This window comes from Sminthopsis crassicaudata, chromosome 3 (genome assembly GCF_048593235.1).
Source record: "Sminthopsis crassicaudata isolate SCR6 chromosome 3, ASM4859323v1, whole genome shotgun sequence".
In the NCBI taxonomy this organism is placed as follows: Eukaryota; Metazoa; Chordata; class Mammalia; order Dasyuromorphia; family Dasyuridae; genus Sminthopsis; species Sminthopsis crassicaudata.
The window spans coordinates 444,601,896-444,627,933 of record NC_133619.1 but is presented as its reverse complement, the minus strand read 5'-3'; the positions used below and the strand labels follow the sequence as shown (position 1 = coordinate 444,627,933).

The following is a 26,038-nucleotide window of genomic DNA, read 5'->3' as shown; positions in this document are numbered from 1 at the left end:
CTTGTTCTTCAGAATATCTGAATCAGTTCACAACTCCAGCAATGTATTAATGTCCCAGTTTTCCCACATCCTCTAACATTTATCATTATATTTTCCTGTAATTTTAGCCAATAATAGATAGGTATGAGGTGGTACCTCAGAATTATTTTAATTTATACTTATCTAATCATTAATGATTTAGAACATTTTTTCATATAATCCTAGATAGCTTTAATTTTTTTCTTCTGAAAACTGTCTATTCATATGCTTTGAACATTTATCAATTAGGAAATGACTTGTATTCTTATAAATTTGGCTCAGTTCTCTATATGTTAGAGATGAAAACTTTATCAGAAATATTGACTTTAAAAATTATTTCCTAGATTTCTGCTTTTCTTCTAATCTTTTCTGCATTAGTTTTGTTTGTGCAAAACCTTTTGAATTCAAAATAATAAACATTATCCATTCATTATACATTTCATAATGTTCTCTATTTCTTGTTTATTCATAAATCATTCCTTTTGCACTCCTAATTTGCTTAGAGCATCACCCTTTATATTTACATCATTAACCCATTTAAACCTTATCTTATGTGAGATGTTGGTCTTTGCCTTGATTCTGTCGTACTATTTTCCAGTTTTCCCAGCAATTTTTGTCAAATAGTAAGTCTTTATCCCAGGAATTGGAGTCTTTGTATTTATCAAACACTAGATTACTAAAGCCATTGATTACTGATTGTGTCTTGTGTACCTAACCTGTTCCACTGATCCACCACTCCAAAATGATTTTAATGAGTGCTCTTTTATAATATAATTTTAGGTCTGGTACAGCTAACCCTTCAATTTCTTGGAGTCAATAATATGAAGTCTTTCCTTCCTTGAATTTCTTATAGCAGTTTGTTTATGCCTCTTTTATATGGTTGATTAAGTAGTATTTTGTGTTATAGTTATTTGCATGTCATCTTTTTATGAGGCTTTAAGATCCATGACATCAGAAACTGTTGTATTTAATTTTAATATCCCCTCTCAGCTCCTAGTATACAGTAGACTCTGGTGAAATGAATTAAAATTCTTTGTTGAGAAGGACTATTACATTTTTTAAATGAATATTGTATTTTCAGGTACTGAGATGCTCATTTCCACCCCCCCTTTATTTTGTAGTACTTAATGCAGTCTACTTACTCAGATATGGACAGTCTAACAAGTTTTACTCCTTATTTGATGTTTGCAGTTATTGATTATTTGAATTGCTTACTCTCATATTTACCATGGGATCTAAGAAATATAAATGCCATTTCCCTAAAAGAATATTGGAAAACAAGTTTTTCTAAAACTTTCACTTGGGGAGAAAAATAAAAATGCAAAAAAAAAGTTCTTGTAAATTTGTGGGGGTGCTTATAATCTTTTTTCTAAGTTATGATTTATAAAAAAATCTACAAAAAGAGTAACTTCTATGTTATTTTGAGTTTACATGGTCGAAAATTTAAAGAAATCTTTGGTTTTTTTTATATGATATGTCAAATTGGCTAAGAAAAAAATATTTTCTCCTAAACATAAATATCAAGGGCATTTCTAGACTCCTATTAAAATGTGATCATAACACATTTGAACTCACTGTATGTAAGGAATTATACATGCATAGAGCATGCAGTATTCCATATGGACAATAAAATATATTTTCTGCACACATTTATTCCTATAAGAATCATTCAAAAGATATTTTATTTCTCTTGTCTTATGTTTACTACAGCTACCAGAATAATTTCTAATACCAAGGTAGTAAAGAGATTTTGCAGCCAGATTGACTGCTCTAGAAAATATTTGCTCTAAGCTAATTTCAGTGATTATTTTTCACTTAGTTTCCAAGGTGATTCCTTTTGAAGTTGTCATAGACTTTAAAACAAGAGCCTTATGTTTTAAATATTCCAATATGCAGGAAAAGTTGGGAATGCTCTTTCTTAAATCCTTCAGAGTCTGTCCATTTGTAAGAAAACAAGCAGTTGGATGAAGGAAGGAATTCAAGACTCCCGGAGAAAGTTTCTGTATAAATTTGAAGTGTGAATATGATAAAAGCATGAAAACTGATACACGTGATAAAAACATTCATCTAGTATTCTGTCTTTTATAGTGGCACTATTTTTTGAAAGAGTTTTGAGGGATCAATCTCAAAAATTTAGGAATTTTTTTTCTTTCTCCAACAGATAAAAAATAATACGTCAATAGCTTCTTCTTAAAATTCATCATGGATTATTCAGTGATCAATGGAAAATTGGGTGGCAGAAACTCTTACACATTGTGCATAAATTCAATTAAGTTTGACAAGCATTTATTAAGTTCTTTGCATATAGTTAAATATTTGAAAGGATACTTTGTCATTCATTTAGTAGGCAATTATTGATGTACTGGAGGTCAGGATAGAGATCAAAGCTGAATATGAAAATTTAAGAGAGATCTTCCTAGAAATGAATTGCACAGAAAAAAAGTATATAGAATATCATCAATGAGATATATGACAAAAAGGAGTGGTATGGGTATCCAATTAGAGTGAAAAATAGCTAGCATACATCTCACATGCTCTTTTAATGTCACAGATCTAGAAGAAAACCCCTCCCCACTTCAGGATATAGAATAGACATTTTGAGAAGTGGTGAAAAGATATAGAATTGAATATAATATATGCTTAGATGGCTTGCCAACTGTACTATTAGATGGAGTAAATGCATGATTGAAATATATCTTACAAATATTTACGAATCTACTTTAAGCTTTCTTTAAGCTGTTTGTATATTCAGCCTGTGCCTATCTTCTCCAGGCTAAGAAATTCCATTTGTGTTCCTATGAGATAAGATGTTTTCCATTCCATATTAGACTTACAGCACATCCAATGCAGTATTCTGTTGTTAGTGGAGGCCCGGAGGAATGTTCTCTGGGAGTACATCATCATGCTCAAAAATCTACTTTTGTTGGATATTTATTATTTTGTCATTTATAAACTTGACCAATCTTTTAAAAATCCATTTTGGTTACTACCTATACGTCTTTTTGAGGGTAATAGAGATTTTGAGGGGGCTTTTTTATCCCAAACTTACCTCACTTAAATTTCCGAGGATGTAAGGAAATATCCTGGTATTTTGAGATTTGGTTAATACTATATGTTAATCTCTGTCTTTTTTTTGTCTTTTGGTTATATTCCTTATTCTTTCATTTTGTCCTCATATGGCAGCCATGCATCCTTCTGTCTCTTTTCAATTATCCTATTGTTGATCTTCTCTAATTTCTACATATCTTTCTTTGGCTGTGGCTAAAAAATTGCAAGTGGAATTCCATAAAAGGAGGATTTTTTTTTAATTTTGTTGTAAATACCTTTGCTTAAGCTGTTGATTTTATATTTGAGGTAGACAGAATATTAGCACTTTTAAGGTTTGTAAAGTATTTTATGTACTATCTCATTTGATTATCACAGCAGTTCTGTGAGGTAGGTACAGTTATTATCCATATAAAACAAATAAGGAAACTGAGACTGAGAAAAGTTAAAATAATTTGCCCAGAGTCAACAGCTAATAAGTATCTGAGGCAGGATTCAAGTTGAAGTCTTCATGACTCCAACATTTTAATCACTGAACTACTCAAATAGGATATAATTAGAACTTTTTTATCTTTACATACATGAGCTTATCCTTACCTACATTAAAATTCTTCTACTCCCCTTTGTTCCCCCTTCTTGGGAGCTTTTTCTCTAACTTATCCTATTGGCTAAAATTTTTATTTTTAATTGCCCAAAATAATTCAATGGCATTAGACATGGTATTGAGAACTATAATTTGTACTGGAGAAAAGAATTAAATAATAATAATAACAATAATAATAATAATACCTTTTTATTTGTTTTCCTAAGCATTATTCTATTCATTGTTTTATCGTGTCCTTATGGCACTCTTCTGAAATTGTGAAATAGAATATTCATTTAGAATTTATCAAGGATTATCATCTACATTTACAAGATGAGAACATTGAGGCAAAAGTGAACAAGTTATATACTTTAGTGTTCTACAGCTCCTTAGTGATAGAATCTATATGAAAACCTTTGTCTGAAACTCACAACTTCCATTATTTCTACAATTTGATAGTAATTGCTAAGGAGATAAGAGAATACAGAATATGTTGGGAATCGGGAGAAATTAAATTTAATTGGATTTGAATGAATGGAAAGGATTAATAAGATACTATAAGATATTTTGGAAATACATTTTGAAGGATTTTAAGTGCTGGGGAAAGGTTTGACCTTTACTAGGAATACAATTCAGGGAAGTACTTATAATATTTTGTTGTGGTCCATCAATCTATCGATCCATCCATCCATTCATTCATTTATGTATTTATTCTTTAACATTCTGCTTTTTAAGGTTAAAATCAATAGAAGATTGAGACCAATCCCTATTTTTATTATAAGGAATGCTGAGCTTGTTTCAGTTTTTTTTTTTTTGCTTAAAAGATTATTTATTAATATTTCTATAGTGAAGTGTTCTTCAAAGGTGTGCATATAAATCAAAGTAAGCACTTTATAAATGACAAAATTTGGGGTACTTATAATTACCCAAGGGGAATATATGAAAATTTTAAATGGACTTGTAATAATTTCCTTTACTTTGTTATGTAGCATCCAGATGAGAAGAGATTGGAAGGTCTTTCTAAGCAGTTAGATTGGGATGTTCGCAGTATCCAGCGCTGGTTTCGACAGAGACGCAACCAGGAGAAGCCTAGCACTCTTACTAGGTTCTGTGAGAGCATGTAAGTAGTTGCTTTTTGTTCCATCATGCTTTGGAATATATTTCTTAGAGCAACTTTTTAAAAAATCTTTTTCACCTTTTAGGGAGCCTCTCTTAAGTTCATATTTAAATTTAGTTCTATCTTACAAACATTTATTAAATACCTACCATGTGCAATGCAAAATAAAAGGCTAATTCCATTTACAACTTTCTAGAAAGAAAAAATCATCCAGTAAAATATTAAGGAAAGGAAAGCTATCCAGAAAAAAATATAAGCTATAGTATATTGGTAGAGTGACTAAGTTAAACATTGGAAGCATTTAATCAGTTTTTAGATGCTTACTAAATCCTTGCTGATTAATTAGTGAAATGACTTCAAACAAAGGTGACATAATTGTGTCAGTGACTAATTCTCTGTTTGCACCTTACAAAAGAGTGAATTTGTTTTGGAGAAATGATGGGACAGGGTAATAAACTAGAGACCTTACAGTGCATTGGAAGAGACCTAGTTTAGGGAAGAGAAAATCATTCTTGTTAGAGTTGTGCGATGTTGGAACCTGATAAATAGCATTGTGTTTTACCATCCTGTCATCTGGAGAGTTTAAGGAAAGGATAGATAACCATCTTTCTGGGGTGGGTTGAGTTTGATATTGCCAGGAGGAGGAAATGGGCTATATGTTGTTTAAAAGTGCCCTTTGGCTCTGTAATTTTGATGATATGTTCATATCCAAGAAACTATTATCTCACAGAAAATATAGAAACGAGAGAAAAATGTTAAGGCATCCAGTTTATTCTCTGACAAGGAAAAGATTTCTGTATTTAGTAAAATTACCAAGTTTTGTCTTTAACTTCGGTGAAGTTTATTCCTGAGGAATACTACAGTTTTTACTCTAAGGATTCTTTGGGGAACTTTTCCTACATACTTACTAATTTAAATAATATTGCTGTCAGTTCCAACTCTAGTTAGAGAGAAGCCTTCCTATTTTGAGTCGGAGATGTTTTTTCATACTGACAGTTTTTTGTGTGCCCTAAGGTATTGCTTTCAATTATACCAGAAAAAAATATTGCAGCAGTTGAAATCTAATGCTTCAAGTAAGATTTGATTTTAAGGAAAATAGAATGAGAAGCACATTATTATAACAATAGACTCCTAGGCTAGAACCATAGTCTTCTAATTTTTTTTTTAGTTCTATGTTGTTTATTTTTTTCTCAATTACATGTAAACAAAAAATTTTGATGTTAATTTTTTAAGATTCTGAATTCCAAATTCTCTCTGTTCTCTCCCTTTTCCTTCAGAAGGCAAGCAATTCTTAATAAATTATACATATGCAGTAATACAGAACATTTCCATATTAACAATGGTATAAAAGAAAACACAGACCAAAAACAAGAAGAAGAATTTAAAAAGTTAAAAAATTCTGCATTCAGACTTCATTAATTCTTTCTCTGGAGGTGGATAGTATTATTTTTCATTAGTTCTTCAGATCACTGTGTTGTTTCACAGATGATCATCATACAATATTGTTATACTCTGTACAATGTTCCCCTAGTTCTTGTTATTTCACTTTATATCAATTCATATAAGTCTTTCTAGGTTTTTCTGAAAGCCTCCCATTCATCATTTCTTATAGCACAATACTATTCCATTCATGATCATATATCACAATCATATACCATCCAAACTGGTGGTCAATCTTAATTTCCAATTCTTAGTCCAAAAAGATCTGGTATAAATATTTTTGTACACTTTGTCTTTTTTCTTTTGATCTCTTTAAATCCTACCTTTCTTGAGAGATTTGGAAGAATCTCAGAGAAGTTAGAAACTCAAGAAAAAACAATATAGTAAATATAATGCCCAGAATTAGTCTTATAAATAGTTAGGGTAGTTAATTGTCAAAGGAGGATTTGTATATCTCAGCTACTGATCACACTCAAGAATTTATATATCCTCCTCCTTTCCTGTCAAAATATATACTCTCTCTCTCTCTCTCTCTCTCTCTCTCTCTCTCTCTCTCTCTCTCTCTCTCTCTCTCTCTCTCACACACACACACACACACACACACACATACATACATACACTATGTAAACATAGAAAGTCCTATTTTCTACTGAAGTGTTCAGTAACTAGAGTATCTACTGGCATCACTGCACTAATATTATATTTCAATAATCTGAGTTATGCCTTGTATGAATACATACATTTATTTTGCCTTTATGCATCCCCTCCCTTTCTCCTAACTCCTAGCTTCCTTGAGTATATAAACTCCACGTACCATATATTTCTTCTTGCTACTAAAATATTTACACTCTGCTTCCCAACCAGTTGTTTCATTTATCAAATCTCCATATCTGCTAATCTCCACAAAGTCTTTTGTTCCTGTCACTTCCTTTTAAACTCATTCCTATCCAGAGAACCTCTCTTATCATAACATCATAGACCCAAAGTTGGTCAGCCTAGTCCAACCCCTTTATTTTGCAGATAAAGAAGCTGAGGTCTTGGGAGGACTTTGCCAGAGTTACTTCCATAGGTAGTAAGCACCAGAGATTGGAGCTCAAATCTTCTGACTCAGAATTAATATTTTTTCCTCAGTTACATTTCCCTCATTCTGCCCAAGTCAACTTGGGCAGTCATTTACTCTTTCTTCCTGTTTTCTGGGGTCCCTCCCCCACTTATTCTCAACCTTTTCTTTACCTCCTTCTATCCTTTTACTTTAAATAATACCTTTATATCCTTTTCAGTGGGAATCTAGCTTTCTTCCAGGCTAGTATTCAAATTATCTGCAGGAATCAGCTATCTTCTGATTCTATTGTAATTTCTAGATCACTGATTTGCCACCATATCTCTGCTTCTTTTAATTTTAAATCTCTGATGCCTATTTATGCTATTATCTCCAAGTACTCCTAGCCATTCATCTACCAGGCTTTAAGAATATTCTGGATATAAGTACCTTGTATGTATTATACATGTGTATGCATGTATGTGTGTGTATATATATATATATACATATATGTATATGTATATATATATATATATATATATATACTAACACATCTCTTTCAATATTCTATGATTCTTTTCTTATACCCTAAGAGATGATGAATATTATATTTCAAATACTTCTTCCTCCTTGGAGGCTATTCAGTTTCTCCTCTCCTCCCCAACTAAATGTATTTGCATACATTCTTTACTCTTTATGGATTTTAAGATCCTTGAAGTCAGGAACCATTCTTTATTTATTATAGTATTTTGTAAGTGATACAAATAAATGTGTATTGGATTTAATTAAATTGAATTCTGTGTGTCTCACTAGGACTGAATTTGTCCCCCCCTTCCAATTTACACTTTCCCAATCCTTTAAAGTTTGCCTTGCCTTTTTTTGTCTCAGAAACTGTACTTCTCCTTCTTCCAAACCCTCTGAATTAGAATACTTATTTAATAGTGAATCACATATACTACCTTATTTTAATTTTTCCTTTTATATCTTTTCTCCAGAATAGAGTGACTATATCTTATTTTTCAATCATCTATCATAAAATATAATGCTATATTCTTCAGTAATGTGTAGCTTATGAATTTTTGCAATGAGTGAATTTTCAAATTTTTGAGAAAGAATGTGGTGAACAAAGATTAATACATTCCCTTCCCTTGCCTCATGCCCAATTTTGCTTGGTGCCAACAGCTCCTTGTGATAATAAAGCAGTCTATTTGAGCCACTTCTAAGATGGAGGGAAGGTATTAAGTATTAGTAAGTAATACAAAAGGCAAAAAATATAGAAAGGGAAGAGATAGAGTTAAATAGATTAATGAAGAAGATGGATAATAGCATAGCAAAGACAGTGAACATTACTTAATAATAATTATACCGTGGGTGTTTCCTTATCACAAAAATGGACCAAAGAACTCATATAACAGGTAACTTCTAAGTTTCTAGAAAAATTGTGTTAATGGTTTTTCAAATGCAAATTTTAGACTAAGAAACTGAAATAAAATATTACAAAAATCAGCATTTGTTTTCTTTTCTAGGAAACAAACCTAAATTTATGATCAAAACAGAAATTGAATTTCAGTCTTTCAGTGGTCGTGGAGCAGAGGCACATTTGTGTGTGTGTGTGTGTGTGTGTGTGTGTGTGTGTGTGTGTGTGTGTTCATTCTAACTAAACAATGATTTATTAAGTACTGGAAATGATTCCTGACCTGCCTGGCATTTGGTACCATAATGCAGATGAACTTAACAGAACTCGTTCAGTGAGCAATATGCAGAGACATTGATGAGATCCATTTTTTCTTTTCTGCCTACTCTCATTCATTCATAGCCTTGTCAATTTTGATGCATATTATTCTGGAAGTACTCACATTTCTTTTGACAGCTGAAATAGAGATTTTTCAAAAGGGTAAAAGGAGAAATTTATAAAACTGAAGGAGTACATGGGAGAAATTTGAGAAGGTTCAAAATGAAGTTTGCTGCTGGGTAGACAAAAATGCTTTCAGACTGCCAAAACTCTGACATCTTCCTCTATCAGCTATATTACAGCATTGGTATTAAGCCTAAATAGTGGGAAACAAGGCCAAAATCTCAAAAGAGGTAGTTACATCCTTCTTTGTGTCATAATTTTGTTCATTTGTGTTATATTTTGTGTTATGTTAATAAGTGATGCGGTATAGAATTCACATTCCAATTGTTTTAATGAAGAATTATTTCCATATAACATCCTAAACTTTTAGGACAAAGCTACATTATATTACACTGAATAGTTTATTTTGTCTCAACTACTGATTCAAAAAAAAATTTGAACAAATTATTTTAACACTTCTTGGTAAAATTGAAATTGAATTCTATTCTCCATAAGTGTTTTAAGGTAGTAGAGAATACTTTAGGCAGCAATGTGAATGTAGCTTGATGTAATAATTCAGGAGAATAGAATTTTTAAAGGGAGAAATTTAAATCAGAATTAACTTGCAACACTGTTGTTTAGCTTTTCTATTTTCCTCGAAATTATGATTTTGGGGGAGCAGCAAAAGGATCTTAGTTACTATAATTTCTAACATGCTTAATTGCTATCCAATTGTTGAATAAAAGGAAGAGGCAGTAAGTTTATTGATCAAGAGGAAATATTTTATTCACAATTATAAGAAACTTTTTACATAGCATTTTGATATACAAAGCTTCCTACATATATGCTAATTTCATTTGATATTGATTCTTTTTTACTTCTACTGCTTCATGCCTTCTTTGGTCAGAAGACCAATCAAAAAGTATTTAAGTATGTATTATATGCAGAGCACTGTGCTAAGTCTTGGGAATATAAATATGAGCAAAATGAAAGCTTTTAGATAGGGAAAAAAATTGCATGAATGAAAGCTGAAAAGAAAATCTTCCTGAATTCAAATTTGGCCTCAGACATTAGCTGTGTGAGACTGGGCAAATCCACTTGACCCTGTTTGCCTCATGTGTAAAATGAACTGGAGAAGGAAATGGCAAATTATTCTAGTGTCTTTGTCAAGAAGACTCCAAATGGGATATAGGAAAAAAAAATCTTATGTGACTGAAATAACTAAACAACAATAAGAAATATGTAATATAATATAATGACAGCTCCTGTAAATATATGAATGAATAATGCGCTCATATTCCCTGTGTCTCTCCTGAGAGGAGCAAGGCATATTTAACCTCCAGGAACTATATTACCTGAAAGCTCAATTCCTGTGAGTGATCTTTTTGTTTATGTTTGATGCTGTTGAAGTCATGTTGTGTAATGTTCTAGTTCTACTTTTTCACATTCTGCTATATCATTCATACTCATTCTCTTGTGTTTCCTGAAAATCACTTTTAACTTCATTATTTGTGACTACAAAGGATTTGTTCTTTAGTATAGTAATTCTACTTACTTCATGTAACTCAATATGGTGGATAGAATGTTGGATTTAAAGTCAGGAATACCAAGATTCAAATCTTAACTCAGCAACTTATTAGCTGTATAGCTGAAAAAGGCACTTAAAAATCTCTAGAGCTCAGTTTTTTTCACCTGTTAAATGGTAGTGGTAATGGTGGTGGGATGAGTTGGACTCAGTTATCTTTGAGATTCTTTGCTGCTCTAAATAGAGAAGACAAGGGAAGGGCAAGGGAAAAAAATGCAAGAAAAGGAAAGGAAAGGGAGGGGAGGGGAAGAGAATACATACTTATATAGTAGTGACTACTCTATGCCAGGAATTGTGGTAAGTACTTTTATGATCTTAACTATGGTCTCATTACCTTTTAATTATTAACAAGAGAAGCTGTGAGCAAAAATCAAAAGATTTTGTATCAGAATATCTAGGTTCAAATTCTGGCCTTGCTATGTACTTACCTGTGTATCATCTTGAACACAGTCACTTTGATGTTCTGGACCTCAGAAAAATGAGGGAATTGATGTAGGTGATTTCTAAGTTTTCTTTCAACCTTAATAAAAACATTTATATAGCACTTTTCAAATTATTTAATATATATTATCTCATTTGAGGCGATTGCTACTATCATTCCAGTTTTATAGACAAGGGAATGGAGAATGAGGTAAATTGACTTGCCCAGAGTCACACAGCTAGTGAGTTTCTGAGGTGGAATTTGAACTGGGATCTTCTGGACTCCAGTACTAATACTCTATTTATTGTGCTATCTACGTGCTTTTGTATAAAACTATGATCTAATTTACTTTTCTTGCATTAGATTTGTTGTGATTGAAAATGCTTTCTTTTCCTCTGACACTGATATCTTATGGACCAAATTTTATGTGTGTGTGTATATGCACACACATATCATATGTGCCCACATATACATATGTGTATATATATATATACATATAAAATATATATACACACATATATATATATTATGTATATATGATCACTTTGAAGATTTTGATGATACTTGAATCCTAGTTACATACTAATTATTATTGTTATTATTGTTTTTATTTTGTTTTTGAAAGGGAAAAAGAAGGGGAGTTTATTCTAAAAAAAAATCAACACATTCTCTTTAAAGGAAGAACCTTTTCGGTCACAGAGGATTATCAGCTTAGGTTGCTACAGGGGAAAAATATATTGACTAAAGTGTTATAAAGAATCTCAGAACCTACGCTGCTTTGTGATTGAAAAGAGTAGAATGTGCTTGCCTCCTCCTTAGATCTGGAGGGGTGGTGGATTAAAGGAAAAGCCAGAGCTCTTGAAGTAGCCCCTGAGAATCAAAGTTGCTATAGGGTATTTGAGACGTAAATGGTTTGAAGGAACATACTGCCACACATAAGCCATGAAGAATTGTGCAGAAGAAAATATGCCATTAGTAAGATGGGGAAAAGAAATGTATCAGTCACATAACAAGAGAAGTAGACTACTCACTTATTGGACAAAAGAACCAGAGGAAGCATTTTAGTGCACTAGGTAGTACCTGTGAAGGATCGTGTACAGAAAAGGATGGTAGTCAGACGGGATGAGCAGAAATAGATGGATTGTGATCTTTCTTCTTTGAGGAAGTCCCTACAGTGATGAGATTAGAGGTCCATCAATATATTGGTGACAAGGGTGATATTTGATCACCAAGGGTACTTTTATTTTCTTTGTTATTTTTATGTACATTGGATTTGAGTTGAGGAATATACTAAAGGAAGCCTTGTGTATATACTTTGGTCTTGGCTTATTGCCACCTTTTACTATACCTTCATTAATCTTCAAAATTTTCATACCAATTTACTGAAGAACAGTGACTCATCCAGTTAGATAGTCACGAATGGTAAAATTAATTGGAATCCAAATAGCCTAATATTTCTGGTTTTCTTCAACAATAAGGTGCTAGTTCTCAGAGCCATACATTTCTTAGTGATGTTCCATGCATATTTATTTAAGAGAGAGAAAAGAGATAGTTAGGTTTTAAATAATTGAAAATTTGTGTTTTTATTTAATATTTCCTTTCATTTTTGAATTTTATTGTAAAATTTAAATACTATTAATAAGTAGACCCCACATTTGGCAAATTTTCCCTTCTTATAGAATCACTCCAAATCATACTTTTACATACAACCTCTATGAAATCTCTACTTTTTATAGTTTACTTGGATGCCAGCAAAGCACTAGATGAAGTCTTACATGCTATCTTGACAAGATGAAAAGATACAAGTGACTCAATAGTTCAATTAGATGAATTTGGAATTAGTAGAATGGTTGTTCTAAATGACTAATCATTAATAATTTAATTTCAGTTAAATTCAACAAACATTTATTAAGCATATACTATGTGTAAAGTGGGCTTCTAGACGTCACAGGTGTGGAGTTAGGAAGACTCATTTTCCTGAGTTCAACTCTAACCTCAGACACTCATTCTCTATGTGATCCTGAGCAAGTCACTTAGCCTCATCTATAAAATGAGCTGAAGAAGGAAATGTCAAAACACTCTGTCAAAAAAGTCCAAATTTAGTCATGAAGAATTGGACATGACTAAAATGACTAAATAATGTTTAAGGCTCTGAAGATATCAAAACAAATGAAATAGTTCCTTTGTTGAAGTAACTTACATTTTAATGGAGTTGGAGTTATACAATATATAAAAAATATATATATTATATATATACACTTGTATATATATATGTATATATATACATAAATTCATATGACAGATGTACATATGGTTTGATACTATAGATATTACAGATAACATTTACTTATCTATATGAATCTACATTATATTATATATACATGTGTATATGTATCCTGTATATATATCTATATGTATGTATAAATATACAAAATAATTTCAATAAGAGATACTAATGCTTGGGGAGAAAAGGAAAGATTTCATATTAGAGATATCATTATATCTTTGTTTTGAATGAAACTAGGAACCCTTTGCCAGCTTGGAATGAGTTTACTAGTAGAGGTCTGTTCTCTGTGTTCTTTAATATTTTTATCTATTATCTGGTTAAAGAAATAGCTAGCATGCTTGACACATTTGCAGATGACACAAAGCTGGAAGGTTTTGCTAACATATTAGATGTCAGAGTGACAATCCAAAAAAAATCTATATGCTCTAGAACACTGAGATAAAAGTAATATGAATTTTAAAAAGAATAAATATAAAGCCCTAGGTTGGAAAAAAATCAGCTTTGCAATTTTAAGATGGGGACAGGAGTATGCTGGCAAATGTTTGGGTCTCCAGGAAAAAAAAGACAAAAAACAATCAATCAATCAAAAACCAAATGCAAAATACATTTTTAAGTTCAATCTGCATTATTAACATTTCTCCATGACTTTCTTGTGTCTGGACAATCAAGCCTTGATTTATAGCACTATAGACATAAATGCTCCACACTGAAAATATAACAATAAGCTCTCAGGAGTTTGTTTGAGCTAAACCCTCCCTGGCTAGGGTAGACATGGGTAAGTAGAGTTTTTCTGTTAAAAGATCTTTGGCTTTGATGAACTATAGTCTTAACAGGACAATAATAGCAGCTGGTGAAGCTAATTTGGTCTCCAGATGTATTAAGATAGAACTGTATCTTGGCTAGGATTAGGGCTATGTTTTTTCTCTTATCTTTCTCTAGCTGTGCCACATCTGATAGATATTCAGAGCATATTTTAGAAAATATTCTTTGTATAATGAAATATTTTGTTTGTTGATGATTGATAAGTTCACAATAATGAAGAATTTTTTTTCAAAAAATAATATTGTTAAGTGCCAACAGAAAAAAAAGCCTTGATCATGCCAATGAGTATCAGCTCAAGGAACTGGGCATGATTAAAATGGAAAAAAGAATATTTAGGAGGTGACAGGAATTCTGGGAGGTAGCATTAGACAATGGAAAAATAAACAAAGTAGTATATAAATTCTTTGTTGTTGTTGTCCAGTTGCTTCAGTCATATTTAACTCTGTATGATTCCCTTTGGAGTTTTCTTGGCAAAGATTACTGAAGTGGTTTGCCATTTCTTTTTCCAACAGTTTGGAAATTGAGGGTTAAGTGCCTTGTTCAAGATTACAAAGCTAATATTTGAAGCCAGTTTTGAACTCAGGTCTTCCTGACTCTTGAGTGTTATTTAAATGCCATCTATTATTATTGTTATTATAATTAGTCTTAATTTCTTGGGTCTGAGTTTTATCAATAAAACAAAAGTATTAGGCACATTACTTATTCCATTTATAGAGATGATCCTTCTTCAGATAGTGGTTGGAATAGATGGTCACAGAGTCTATCTAAACAATTCTATGATTCTATGATTCTCATACTTGTGTGTTAGTTGAGATTTGTGTTAACATCTAGATGGTTTAGGAGATAGAATTACTCTGCCTACACACAAAAAGAGTGGATTTCAAATCCAGCCTCATATATTTGGGTCTCAGTTTCCTCAAGTGTAAAATAAATATAATAATAACATCCATCTTGAAATAATATTTATAAAATGCTTAGCACAATGCCTAGAAAAGAAGTGCTTAACAAATACTTTTTCTTCCCTCCCTCCCTCCTTCCCTCTCTTCCTCATTCCTTTTCTCCCCCTCTTCTCCCTCCTTCACTCCCTTCTTTTCTCCCTCTCCCTTCACTTATTGACTTCTCTTCTCTTTGAGCCTGGCTTCCAATTTCTTCTAATTTCCTCTGTACACTATGTTATTTTTCCTAGGATCAGTACTCCCTTAGGGATACCCAGTAACTATGAAAAAGTAACGAGGGTGATATCAGCAAAGTCTGTTTCTTTGGTGGAAAATATACAGCATACTAAATTGAACTGTAAGAGCATTTTAGAATATTGGATCACAAAGAAGAAATGTAAAAAAGGAAGTAATCCCCTCTGCAATTTCTTAGTAATAAAGTAACCTCCTAATGCAAATTATCATCTATGTATAATGAACAGCAAATAGAATCTTAGACTCATACTCACTTCCCAATAGGCTCATCAACATAGACTTGAAGACATGGAAATTAACAACATTAAATAAATTTAAAACAACAGCAATAACAACAACAAAATTACTCTGGGCTAAAAACTAAAAATCTTCCTTTCCTTTGTAAATAGTTGGAATTCAATGTTTCTTCAGTATTATTGTTTCTCTCCATTCCAATACAGTTATTTTCCTTCTGGTAGAAATGTATATATTCATAAATTTTTTCATTTTCTCCAGATATTAAAAGAATTAGCATATTTCATTTTTTCTTTTTTTAAAATCTGTTTGTTAGAAAAGTGGTGGGAATGTCTTTTAAAACCACTAATTATTTTTCTAATGTGATTTAACCATGAGCTTTCCCATTTTAATAATAATTTATTAATTACTATGTACCAGGTACTTTGCAGAATATTGAAGATAGAAAGAAAAAGCAAGAATGTCCCCTGCCTTCAAAGAGCTTACATTCTAATGGTGAATAGAACAGGTACATCAAGTGGTTTATTCAAGATAAGATGGTGAATAAAGTCTGTGTTGATGGGCCTATTGGGAAGTGACTTTAGAAGGGCCTATTGGGAAGTGACTTTAGAAGGGATGGCCTTAGCCTCTGACAAGACTGGAAATAGACTTTTGTAAAAAGTGGCATGAGTCTGATTCATAAAGGAAATTCAAAATGTCAAGAGGCAGAGATACAAAGAGAGAGCATCCTAGCACATAGGAAAAGCCAATGTTAAGGAATGCAAAAGAGTGAAGTGATCATTCTGTCTATTCTATTTCTATAAAATATTCTATTTTATTGTTCAGTTGTTTTAGCCATTTCCAGCTCTTTGTGATCTCATTTGGGATTTTCTTGACAAAGCAAATAGTTTGCCATTTCCTTCTCGAGGTCATTTTACTGAATGCGGCAAATCAGGAGTAAGCAAATTGTCCAGTCACTCAGCTAGGAATCTGAGTTCAGACTTGAAATCAGGAAGGTGAGTCTTCTCGAATTTTAAGCCTGGCACTCTATTCATTGTGCCATATTGCTATCTTTATTTTTATTTATTTTTTTTTCCTGAGGCTGGGGTTAAGTGACTTGCCCAGGGTCACACAGCTAGGAAGTGTTAAGTGTGAGACCAGATTTGAACTCAGGTCCTCCTGAATTCAAGGCTGGTGCTCTATCCACTGTGCCACCTAGCTGCCCCCTGATATCTTTATTAACTTTTATTTTTGACTCATTCTTTTGCTTTTGGTAATCTGAATGATTCCTGTTTCCCATTTCAGTCTCTCTTTGTTTTGCACTGTCCTTTTCCCCATATGTCCTCTGTACAATGTCTTTCTTCTTTAGAATGATTTTGTAATGCTGCCAAGATAAAAAAGTAGCATAAATGTCTTAGAGTTACCAAATTTTCTATGAATTTTATATATGTATATGTGAAGGCATCATTTTAGTACTTGTTGCAGTGTTTGTCTTGTATTGAAATTTGAACAAGATCTTCAATATACCAATATAAGAGAAGGAATTTCTCCTGAAAAAAGAACAATGTATTTGCAGTCCTTGACATATGATTTTACTTAATAAGGATTTCCTTTGTTTCAAATGCATGTTATTATTGTATCACTTATATTTCTTTTCCTCTGCTCCCCTTGAGTTGAAGGGAACCCACTGAGCGTGGGCTGTTTGAAACAGGAGAAACTAATTTTTTTCTTGGAAGCCAGGCAGAGAGTTTTTATAAAAAATTTTCAGAGATGATCTGGAGATATGTGACTGAAATGAAATTGTTGTCAGATATTGAATTGTGGATAGGTAGACTTTATTGTCACCTGCAGTTGTGAAATCTAAACAACAATACTAGGAATTGAATACTGTAGTCTTCTGTCTGCAGGCATGCAGAGTATGTACTCTATTTGTGAGATCTAGAACTTTCCTAGCTCATCAGGATATATGTCTGGGAAAGTCACTGCAGATGGATGATGGCTAGCAAACCTAGGAGTGAATGGGAAGAAGACAGCAGATTAGATTGCATTCAAACAATGGTCTCATGCTTCTGATAGTTCCCAAGATATATTCTGGCAGAATACCAATTCATTGAAGAATTGGCCCAAATCTGAATACTTTATAGTCTTTAGAACTGGATTCAAAGATAAAATATGAAGGAAATAAGTGACACATTAACAGGATACAGTTTCAAGTGAATTAAAAGTAGAGCTTCCCATGGGAAAAATTTTCTCATAGGCGATCAGAGTAGAAATGTTTAGCCTTGTTATTGTTCAGTCATGTTTGACTTTTTCATGACCCTGTAGACCATACTGTCTGTGAGGTTTTCTTGGCAAAGAAAGATATTGCAGGTTCATTTTTTTCTCCACTGGATTGAGGCCCAGGTCATACAACTAATAAGTCTCTGAGGCTGGATTTGAACTCAGGTCTCACTAACTTCAAGGCTAGCATTCTATCATCTAGCCAATCCTAATGTTTAGTTGCCCTTACTCTTTTGACTATCTTCTCAGTTGCTGTAATAACTAACTCCCTTTTGCTCACGTGTCTTGGATGAAAGGATGATATTAAGGATTTTGAAGATATTCTGGAAATCATTTTCTCCACAAGCCTTGGATATTGGGAGTTAGGCAACTTCATACAGTCTTTTCTACAGCAAAAATCTTTGTGATATTAGGAGTAAGACAGTGGTTGTTTTATTGCTGATAATAGTTTCACTTCATGGATGGCTACCCGTGTGGATCAGATCATTGGTTAAAACCTAGCTGTTAAGATGAATTGGATTTTAAATTTTGGGATAGTTAACTACAATGAAGATATGATTCATGAACTTTACTTGTTTTCTCCAAAATTTGCTATAGGTCTTTTCAGAAAAAAAAACTTGTTTTTGTGCCAGTGGGTTTTTATGCTAATTTGCTTGGACTTTTTATTGTAATTGCAAGTACAATTCTGAGTTTTGTGGCTTAGAAAGGACTATATTGCAAGAAATGCAAAGAAATGTTAAAAATATTCTTGTTTAGCTTTACAAGAAATGCTTCAAGGTAATTCTTGGCATGTTTCCTGTATTTATAATTAGTACATCATTTACTGATCATTCTTTAACTATCTCCTTAGCTATTCATTTACTCCCTCCCCAAATTGTCTTTTATTTGTCTTGTACATATAATGTATATACTTATATATGTTCAGCCTTGCCCCCTCTCAGCAGAATATGCCTTCAAGTCATTTCTATTTTAAGGAGGAAGACAATATGAAGATAAACCTTTGTATCTCTTAGGTTTAGTCCAGAGTATAGCTCAGAGTAAATGCTTAAAAAAAAACAAAACAAAAAACAAAAACAAAAACAAAAAACAACAAAAAAAAAACCCGTTTTGATTGGTGAATAAAATATAAAGTATCAGGTCTTTTTAGTACTAGTCCAGCTATGTTATTTTAATTTTAAACTTTTAACCTCCTTTAATTCCTTTCCTTAGGTTTTCCCATCTTATTATTCTATCTTCATTTTCCTGGATCCTGAAACCCTTATGATGATCCTATTCCCTTAAATAATTTCAGAGTACTTTTTTCTCTTCCTGAATCTCAAGTGGCAAATTTGCAAATTGACTCCTTTCTACTTATTCATCTTCTTTCATAATTGTTACTCAGACAAATTTAGTTAGACAGTTCTTTTTGTATTGATAATATTAAACAGTTTGGTACTTACAGCTTTGAAAAAATCTCGGCTTCTCTTTGAGACTCAGTTTTTCTATTTATTAAATGAAAGGCTTTGCCTAGATGATCTCCATGGTTGCTAAATAAGTTGCCCATCTAGCTCTGACTTACCACTCTTGTCCTAATTCCTCTGAAAAATCTTCCTCAGTTACTCCAGCTTACACTTATCACTTCAGATTGTTAAAACTAGAAAAGTCCTCAGAGATTTTATTGTTCAGTGCCTTCATTTTATATAAAAATGACTAATGGATTCCTTCTTTGAATTCCTATTGTACTGCAAGTTATTACCAGTTTAACACTTAATGATTTACTTTGTATTATTTTATGTATACTCTATAAATATTTTCTTACCAGAACATATACTTGTTGAAGAAAGGAAACTTATTTTACATTTATGTGTCCTGCATGGTACACATCATACTATTGGATAAAAAAAAAAAAACAACAGAGAATACTAAAGACTTTTGTTCACAGAAAGTTCCAAGTAATCAATTTCTTTATATGAGAATTGAGAATAGAAATGCTTATTGTTTCTTGATATTTTGAGGATATCTATCTGCTGAAGGGAGATTATGTGTTTGAAAATGGTAGATACAATCTCATGGGCCTATTTCCAAGTTCAGTGACATGTTCCCTAGAATAAGTTAATTTGACCTATATTAGTTCTTCAACTTCCTGGGTGGGTTTGCAAGAAGAGTTTCCCACCATTTTATTTGTATACTTCAATGATTTCATTACTGTGGGTGACTTCTCCATGTTCAAAAGCCTTTTATCTCTTTGAGAGGTAGCATGTTGTAGTTGGAAGCTCTGGCATGATACTGTTCCACACACATAGGGCAAATCATTTAAACTTTCAATGCTCTAAGCAAACATTTTAAATAATATTTTATTTTCCAAATACATTCAAAGATAGTTTTCAACATTCACCTTTGCAAAACTTTGTTTTCCAAGTTTTTTCTCCCTCTCCCTAGACAGCAAGCAATCCAATATAAGTTAAATGTGTATAATTCTTTTATACATAGTTCCATGTTCATCATGAGTCCAAGAAAAATCTGATCAAAAGGAAAAAAAAAATGAGAAAGAAAAAAAAAGAAGCAAAAAACAACAAAAATGTTGAAAATCCTATGCTTCGATCCACATTCAGTCCCCATACTTTTTCTGGATGTAGATGGCACTTTCCACCATCAGTCTATTGGAATTGCCTTGAATCATTTCATTGTTGAAAAAAGCCAAGTCCATCACAATTGATTATCACATATGCTTCTTGTTATTGTGTACAATGTTATCTTGGTTCTGCTCATTTCACTCAGCATCAGTTCATGTAAATCTTTCCATGTTTTTCTGAAATCAGTCTGCTCATCATTTCTTAGAGAACAATAATATTCCATTATATCCATATACCATAGTTTATTCAGACATTTCCTAACTTCTGGGCATTTACTCAATTTCCAATTTCTAGGCAACTTTCTAAGATAATACCTTGCCATTCTATAAACATAGGAAGTACTTCTTTGGGAATTCCCCATCACAATGAAATCACAGGTTCAACATGCATCTGCATTTCTATTAGTCACAGCTCTACTGTATCCATATTCATATCTGCATTTATATTTGTATCTCTATACTATCCTTTTATGTCTTGAGTTTCTATTAGTGTCTTTCAAAAAGGTAAATGCATAATAAATGTTTATTGGATTGAGTTGCTATGGTAATCAGACAAAACTCTTTACAACTTGGAATTTTTATGACAGACTTCTGAGTGAAACCTGGGTCTGTCCCCACTGTTTTTCTTATCATTGATGAGTGGGGAAACTTGGTGGTACCAAAGTTTTTAGAAAAGTTGGGGGTTCAGAGTATAGTATGTCATTCCTATATTAGTTTCTCTAGGATTTGGTCACCTTTTACTACCCTGTTGTTTCAAGTTTCTGCTGCAGTTTCTAAAAATAGTCTTACTTCATTTTACCTTAAAAGTTGTTTTAAAAAAGATTGATATATTTATTCAATCTGTATGGCTTTCACCCAAATAAGCAATTTCATTACTACAAGGGACAAGGAATTGACATATTTTCATTCAGTGCAACAGAATAATTCTTATTGTATTTGTCAGGTGTTGATATATCTGGGGAAGATTTTCAGTATGAAGAAATAGATTATAGTTCAGTCAGAGTTCTTACCGTTTACCCTATTCAGAGGATTTATGTATAAGACTTCATTGATAGAAGGGAAGTTAAGAGTCACTAAGAATATCAAAAGCCAAAAGCAGCTTGTTGTAGTAGGAAATCTGCTGGATCTTGAGTATAAATGACATGAGTATAAATCTCAGCTGTCACTTATGTGATTTTTGACTAAGTCTCTTAATATTCTGTGACTCTATTCCTCTATAAAACGAGGGAGCTGCATCAGATGGCCTTCAAAGTCTCTCCCCATTGTAAATTTATATGCAATTCTAAGTCACAAAAGATAATTATATTGAAATTATATAATGTCCTCCTCTTCATCTTATACATTTTCTCTTCTTCTTGATCTTTTCAAATTATGTTGTTTCATACTTAATTTTCTAATTGGATCCCAGGTGACACAATAATAAAATTATTAATGCATTTATGTTAATACTATGATGATTCCCATGAAAATATCTATTATCATTAACATTATCACATATTACAAAGTAATTGTAATTTATATTTACTTTCACTTCTAGTTTCAATGATAATCTTTTTTATTTATGGAAATTAAATCAGATTGATACCCCAAGGCATAAAAAAAATTTAAATGGACCTAAAATTGATTTGAACAGATATGTTATTATTTATGTAGATATTTAAAATGTGTAGTAGCTGAAAATAATTAAAATTCCCTTCCTTGTTAATAAAAGGTGTTACTTAATTTTTCTTCAAAGAAGCCTGAATGATATATTAATGTCTGGTTAAATTGCAATGTTGGATTCTTAGTGTCTTTGGTTTTTGTGCATATTAGATTTTTTTGGATTTCAGGAATCTTGTACCCTCTTATGTGAAATTCTGCTAATTCATTCTATAGTTAAATAAGACATAACACATAGAATTTTTTAAAAATAATTTTTAAAAAATAATTTATTTTTTTAAATAAAAAATAATTAAAATATTTTATATTATTATTTTGTCATTTTATGTCATCAAATTTTCTTCCATCATTCTTCTCCCAGATCCAGATAAACATCCACTATAACAAATATATTTAAAGAAAAAAAAAGAGGAAAAAAGAAAAAAAGGGAAAGGACTGATTTTCACCTCATTTTTCATTTTTGTTTCCTCTATCAAGGACATCTTTGGATTGGAAAACATAGTTAAAATGGTTAGCAAGAAGCTGAAATTCAAATAAGGTAATATAGAGTACCTAGCAAACTCAAAGGTCTGGTCACTAGGCCACACAGGTTATCTAAAGATTCTGAAAGAATCATTAGATCATGTTTTGTTTTTTGTACCAGAGTTATCATTACAATGGAAAATATAGATGAAAATGGCTAACTCATGATAATATGGGGTTATTTTCCATACTGAATTTTATATGTACCATTACATATATATCTAAATTTAATAATGATCAAGTCCCTTAGTAGCATTGCAGCATAATTCCTTCCCTCTTAGTAAGTAATATTTGAAGATATATTATTCTGTAAATGTTATACTGCATAGGCAGATTTAATTGCATAGTTACTCATTTTGAACAAGGAAGTTCTTACATCTTGATATTTAAATAAACATTCACTGTGATATTGAAATTATCAGAAATAAAGTTAGGAAGTAACATAGCAACCCCTTTGTCTACTTTCAGTTCTCTAGGAGTCAGATTGCCAGGTTATTTGTTCTTTAGTAACTGGTTAAATTTTAAATAAAAAAATTTTGAATATTTTAAAAATATTTGAAAGTTTCTTACTAATTAACTCAGTATGTTAGGAGAAAAGAGAGAAAGGAGGAGAAAAAGAGAGGATCAGCTAGAACATGTGTTATTTACCCTCTTACTAACTGTGAACACCACCTGCTGTAGTCAGGATTGCTGTTGAAATCTATATATCACATCTTGGCAGTCTCCCAGAACCACATCTAAATCAACTCCTTTGGCTTGGCATTTCATTTTGTGTATTTATGATTTTGTGGTCTTGAAAGGTCCTAAATCTCATGTCTTTGCTTCCTTTTGGCTTCTTATCTCAGAAATTAGTCAGTTAGATGTGGCATATGTTCTAAAATTTAAACATACACACACAAAACCTGTACTAAAGCAAATTCTGAGGGTTGGACCTTGCTTTGGTGTTTACCTTTAAGAATATAAATTTGTTCAAAGAATAGGAACAGAAAATTTTCAAATGAAGAAATTAAAGCCATATTGATTAGAGAAATGCAAATTAAAAGAACTCTGAAGTAACCACTTCATAACTCTCAAATTGGCTAAGATGACAGGAAAAGAACATGAGAAATGTTGAGTAGAGGTGGAAAAATTGGGACACTAATACATTGTTGGTGGAGTTGTGAACTGATCCAATCATTCTGGAGAGCAATCTGGAATTATGCTCAAAGGACTATCAAACTGTGCGTACTCTGACCCAACAGTGCCATTACTATATCCCGAGGTCTATATCCCAAGGAAATCATAAAGGAAGGAAAAGAACCCATATATGCAAGCCCTTTTCCTAGTGGCAAGGAACTGGAAATTGAGTGCATGCCCAGATGTTCCAGTGTTATCATTAAGATCTAGAAGACCCATAGTTTTTTATGTGGCCCCTGGGGGGGGGCAGGATTTTTGTGAAGACATGGATAAAATCTACATGGAATGAGGAGAAACAGTATGATGTAGTGGGTTGGACTCTGGCCTCCAAATTCCCTTCCAGCTCCAAGTAACTTAGGATTCTATGTGAAAGGACTGTGACTTACAACAACAAGGGAAGAACCTGTATCATCATTGAGCTGTGAGGGGATCAGATTCATTAAAATTTGTTTCAATACTGCAAATACTGTAATTTCTTTGATACAGGTATTTCTTCTTCTGACACAGATCCAAGTGTTTTAGTACAAGAATTAATGGATTGATAGTGGGTTTTCTTTTTCTTCTCCTTCCAGCCCTTTCCCTCCCCATTCAGTTTACTTGGTAGAGCTAAACCTGCTAATGGTGTGTTTCTCTGAATTCCCTAGGATTGTCCTTAGAAGACAGTGTATCCTCAAGCCAGGATTTGAAGTCTTTCTATGTTGGTAGGACTGCCCAAGATTTCTTTCTCCTGGTATTGATGAGGAGTAAACTGAGGTATAAACCGAGATGGGTCAGTTCCTTTTCTCCTTCCCAAAGTAACCAAGGGCGGGGTCGGTAGCAAATGAATTTGCTATTCCATGCTGTATGGAAACAAAGTCTTTATTGATAGTAAAGGGATAGACAGGCATTTGGCCTTCAGGAAGACCAGACTGCCTGCAAGGGGACGTCAGTTGACAGGCATTGGCTGGTATACACCAAATACAAAGATTTCATTTTTTAATCTTCCTTATATACATAACTAGAGTCATCAAAACAATGTTTGCATAGTCATTCAGATGCAGTGATGTAATGAGGTTTCGGAGAGTGTTGTAAATAAGACAGGAATTTTCTTATTATTGTAAATAAGACAAAAATTCTCTGTTGTTGTAAATAAGCAGGAATTTTCTTATTATTGTAAATAAAACAAGAATTCTCTGTTGTTATCTCCTTCTTTCTCTCCCCAAAAAGGAATTTCAGATCATTAGAATGGGGGCTGAAACCCAAGCCAGCTTGGGGCTGGGTACAGCCCAAACTGGCTCAGATACAGATCTTGTAAATCAAAGGTACAAGGAATCTTAAAGGGGGCTACGCCAGCAACAGTATTATATTCAAAATTCAGGGTCACTTCCAACTTATAATGAATCATTGAAAAATAGCTTTATTGGAGGATATGATTGTTTACCAGAAACACAAAAGTATTACATTGCTCTGAAAATTAAAACCTACAAAGTTTCTCTCAGTAATTTCTTAATAAAAAATAAACTTTCAGAAGTAGTAGTGAGGAGAGCTGATCTTTTAAACTTCTTTGGGTCATTGAATCAGGGCAAATTTTAGGTGTTTAGATATTGAAAAATAGGATAGTATCAAAGGGAGGAAAACTTTTATAACTTTGTACTTTAATTTTTTAAGAAAAAAATAATTATGCTATTGGCAGTTAGAAGACTGGGCCTAGAAATCAAGTTCTTTTACTTCAGATGCAATATTGTTTCTATTTTTTCACATTGTTGCCTCTCTGGGAAATGGGGTTTAAAGAATGTCAATCAATTAATTAGTAAACATTTCTTAAGTGTCTACTCTGTGCTAGATACTGCTAAGCCCTGAGTGGGTGGATTAAAAAACGAAATATAAGATCAGGACTGCCATATATAAACATTTTTTTTTTTCAATGAGGCACCTTCAAACCACCTTAATCAAATTATGTCACCTTTTTGTGATTTCTTGTATCTCTAGAAAATGAGAAATGCACAGATACAGAGTTACTGAGCAGTGGTATTTGTCTAATGTGTAGAGGATGAAAACTACATAGAATATTTATCAGTAAGCATGCAGTTAGGTTTTGCTTTTAGACATTGATTCCAAAGCAATTAAAATAATCAAAGCAACAATTTAATTAAATGGTACCTTGATTTTATAAGTGAATTTGATTGGGAAAATGCCAGATTTCACTGACGAATATTT

The 26,038-nt window shown here is 32.3% G+C and overlaps 1 protein-coding gene across 2 annotated transcripts in view; it reads left to right on the top strand.

Annotated features, from left to right (window-relative positions):
- CERS6 (ceramide synthase 6) overlaps positions 1–26,038 on the top strand; it is a 287,494-nt gene that overhangs the window by 70,751 nt on the left and 190,705 nt on the right. For both annotated transcript variants that reach the window (XM_074303199.1, XM_074303197.1), the window contains exon 3: positions 4,636–4,766. In XM_074303199.1, coding sequence (XP_074159300.1) covers positions 4,636–4,766 — 131 coding nt within the window. The remainder of the gene's footprint in view (positions 1–4,635; positions 4,767–26,038) is intronic.